The sequence below is a fragment of the Aptenodytes forsteri genome, unplaced genomic scaffold, assembly GCF_000699145.1.
Source record: "Aptenodytes forsteri isolate BGI_AS27 unplaced genomic scaffold, ASM69914v1 Scaffold118, whole genome shotgun sequence".
NCBI lineage: Eukaryota > Metazoa > Chordata > Aves > Sphenisciformes > Spheniscidae > Aptenodytes > Aptenodytes forsteri.
In genome coordinates this window covers 2,664,434-2,668,316 of record NW_008795859.1, presented here as the reverse complement: position 1 = coordinate 2,668,316, position 3,883 = coordinate 2,664,434, and the positions used below count along the sequence as shown (strand labels likewise).

General features: G+C 50.4%; 1 protein-coding gene across 1 annotated transcript in view; it reads right to left on the bottom strand.

Annotated features, from left to right (window-relative positions):
• Nucleotides 1-2,061, bottom strand: part of KMT5A (lysine methyltransferase 5A) — a 12,451-nt gene extending 10,390 nt beyond the window's left edge. The window contains exons 1-3 of the mRNA XM_009283983.1: nucleotides 1,935-2,061; nucleotides 324-487; nucleotides 64-231 (exon numbers count right to left, since the gene is read on the bottom strand). Coding sequence (XP_009282258.1) covers nucleotides 64-231; nucleotides 324-487; nucleotides 1,935-2,061 — 459 coding nt within the window. The remainder of the gene's footprint in view (nucleotides 1-63; nucleotides 232-323; nucleotides 488-1,934) is intronic.
• Between the last annotated feature and the right edge of the window lie 1,822 nt (nucleotides 2,062-3,883).

Sequence of the window (3,883 nt, the reverse complement as noted above, 5' to 3'; positions counted from 1 at the left end):
GGGTGGCGGCCCCCGTGCGGCCCCGCCGTGCGCCACGGAGCGGCGGCGGGCGCCGGGACGTACCCCCGTCCTGGCCGGCCTGGGGTGCACCGGCATGGCCCGCTGCGGTCCCGTCAATACCTCCCGCACCTCTCGGCAGAGCACACGGATCTCTGCTCCTGCCTCACAGCGGGGATCCGGGGGACCTCTAATTCTAGCGGGATCGTACAACTGCTCTGCGAAGTTATTGCACTGTTTTATGCAATGTCCAGCTTAAATCTCCCTGGCTGAAATTTAAGCCTGTGATTTCAACCCTCAAAGCCTGCCTGGAGAACAGATGATACCCAAGTGCCGCACTCGAGCGTCAAAGCCCTTCTTGTGTAATCCCCGATTCCGTAACAAGGGCAGCTAAAAGATGGCACAACCACAGAGCCGCCGCCGGAGAAGCCTGGACAGCCTTCAGCATCGGTGCCCTGGTCAGAAGCTCTCAACAGGTCTAGTACACGTACTTCGAAATCGGGAAAGTACGACTGCGAAGATTAAAGCAGCAACGGGGCAAGAGGGCACACGGGGCAAGGGATGCTGAATGTTTCATCTTTGTTAGTGGATGTCGTCATGGGAGTTAGGAAATTACCACACAGGACCTCTTTGGTGCTCCACGTTAAGCGGAGCAATTATATCGAGCAACAACGAATGACTAGTCTTTCTTCTTATCGGTGTTAGCCCTTTTAAGACGGATCCAACAACAGCTACCTGTGTGTGCTCAGGATAGGGGTCCGTAGCACGTGAGCTGACCCGAAGCGCTATCGTCACAGGGGATGGCTTCCCACCGAAGGCTTATCTGCAGCCACAGGCCACTGCTTGCCTCTCGGGCACTCCTACAGTGAGACAATCAGCCAGTTCAGGACGGCGACACAACTGAAAACTACCCTTTTCCTTAAGAAGAGGAACAGAAATAAACCACCGTCAACTTCAGCAAGAAACGCCCAGAGGGACGGCCTCACCCTCCCCCGACCCCCGGGCGGACTCCTACAGTGAGACAATCAGCCAGTTCAGGACGGCGACACAACTGAAAACTACCCTTTTCCTTAAGAAGAGGAACAGAAATAAACCACCGTCAACTTCAGCAAGAAACGCCCAGAGGGACGGCCTCACCCTCCCCGGCTGTCCCTCGGCGGCGGGCGAGCGGACAAAACACAGCTGCGGTGTGGCTACAGGGGAGGTACCAGAAGGCAGCACGGTGTTTCAGCCTACCCACTCCTCGCTTTGTCATGGCTCTCCGCATAAACAGGCGCTTTGAGAAAAGGCAAAAGAAACCCAGCTCTGCATCGTCACCGTAATTTCTTATGTCTGCGTCTTCACTAGCAAGGCATACGTATGCATCTCGCAGAAAGGCAACCAAAATGCACCAGGTGTTTTCCCGTAAACTCCAGCCGACACAGGGCTGCAGCCAGCTGACATCAGCTGGGCACCGTGTCGATGAACTCCTCTGTCAAGGCAGGTACACCAAGCTCTCCAGAAGAGCACCGGAGCCCTTGGCAGACGCTGGTCGGATTTTTCCACCCCAATTCACGCTGTTCTTTTCACACAGCTAGGATGTGACTGGAAAAAATTCTTCATAAATTACCGATGATGATTTCCTTCTTGCGGTGATTGAGGAACACTGTTCCTTAACGTCTTGGGAAAGCTCTGGAAACACCTTTACTGTGGTTCTGCTCGGCTTTTGGGGGCTGGAGATTTTTAATATTAATTTTATATGTGTGTATTAAGCAAAGGGACCGAGCTAGCTTGCATTTTTTTTTTTGCCCCCCCCCGCCACTAGAGGGCAAAGCAAGCCAAGCCATCATCTTCCCTAGAGCAACAAAGAAAACAATGTCACCTCTAAGTGGTCCCCACTACCGGCACGGCGGGATCACGCTACGGATTAACACAACGCGCCGGCTTGCCCCCCTTACCTTTCCTCGGGGAGTTACGGCCAAAAAGCCAGTACCGAGGGGAAGCTAACGTGCTATCACACGCAAGCCCAAGAGGACGCGTCTGCCCGCAACCGCCCGTCACCGTGACTCGGGGCACACGGCACATGGCAAAGTGCAGGCCGACTCCTACACCCCAGAGGGAGCAGCGGGACCCCCGCCAGCACCGGCTTTAAAACCCAGGGACCTAAACGTTACCTCCCGTAGCGCGTAAGGGCCGCTCCTGCGAGCGCCGCGTTTCAATGCGGAAACGCGAAATAGTTTTGTGGGGGAAGGGAAGGAAAAATTAAGGAGCAAGGCGTTGGGTTTGCTCAGAGAGGAAAGAAAATCTTCCGAGTAAATACCTTCAGTCTAAACACTTCACCCAGTTTAAAAAAAAAAATCTTACTTTTTAGGACTGGTTACCTTTGAATTCAAAAGTTCAATTTCTTTCAAATACACCAACAAAACACGCTTGTTAAATATTTCCACCTGGGAGCACGTTCTTGCCGTAGTTCTCACTCACGCAGCACCCGTCATATTTGCAATTAAATAAATATCACAACGTTTACACAAATTTCTTACTCACAAGATGAAATCCTGGCAATTTGTGTTTCAGCCACTGTACCTCTCCACTAGAAAGCAAGTAAAAACGATGCCCTAAGGGTAACTGTTGTGTGTTACATTAAAAAACATTATTTTATAAAGTCATATAGTAAAATGGCAGCAGGTGCTAACTGCATTTCACGGATTATAAAATATAATTACATTCAAAATAGTGTCCACTGATGATAAAAAAAGAGCGCCTCTGACAAAAAAAAGTGCATTCAGCGAGATCCTTAAGTTACATGCAAAATCGTAGGGAAACAGCGTCCTGCAGGTAATTCTGCGTGTGCTAATTTCACGCCAGTAGGAAGCATCGTCGCCATCCGTGGGATTACTCACCTCTCCCAGTTGAAGACGATCGCGAATCCTGCTCGCAGGCCTGACGGGTAACTATCCTTTCAACTCAAGACATCAAAAACGTCACTTTCTTGTCACAATCGCAGGGAGCTGCTTAGATGTATTTAACGTTAGATACACCGCGTGTGAACTGTACTTCATTGTGCCTTTATTTGAAGTGCGTAGAGGGCAATAATCAAGATATTAGCTGCCGTTTAAACTGTTCTTCTCATCTCTGGCCAGACTTCTGTCATCTTTTTCTCCATTTAGTGTCTGAAGCATCACTGATTAATCTGAATTACTTAAGTCAATTTAATTAACATTGCTTTGCCTTTAAATAGCTTAGCCTAAATCTGCCTAATCCTTTATTAATTTTAATCCTTGTTAAGTTTGTCTTAGCAATAAGTAAACTTGTATGAAACTGAATGAGCAGTACTGAACATTTTAAGCAGATTTCATGACCGCCCACACTTTATTTACGTCTACTTCGGTTTTATGTTAAAGTTCTTAAAAATTTTCCTATTCTTGCACAACTGGGAAAACGTTCTAATGGAAGACTGTCTCTTTTCGCAAAAATCTGCCAGACCGAGGGCCTGAAGTGCTAAAAAGCTCTCTCCAATCGTAAAACTAGCGCAAGTAGTCATCAGTTTTTCAAGCATAGTTAGCTCTTTGCAGCAGAAAATTTCACGTTAGCAGCTTGTGGAATATTTGCTAGGGAAAACTCATGTGCCAGCACATCCCCACAGGTGCGGCCCTCCCAGGCTGGTCAGGAGGAACGCTCCTCCGCGCAGCACCACCCCGTCACTCCTCATTCTCCTGGGGGAGCCCAGGAAGCTCCAGCGAGGGGGACACGGGGGGCGGGGGGCGGTGAGGGCGCGGGGGGGAGGGGGAGTGGCTGTACATATCCCCAGACGGGGTGGCACCGACCCCAGCAGAGCACCCGGAGCCCTACAAAGCCTCCTCAGCGTGCTTTCGCAGGGAGGCGCCCAGGCCCGGCTCCACAGGAACAC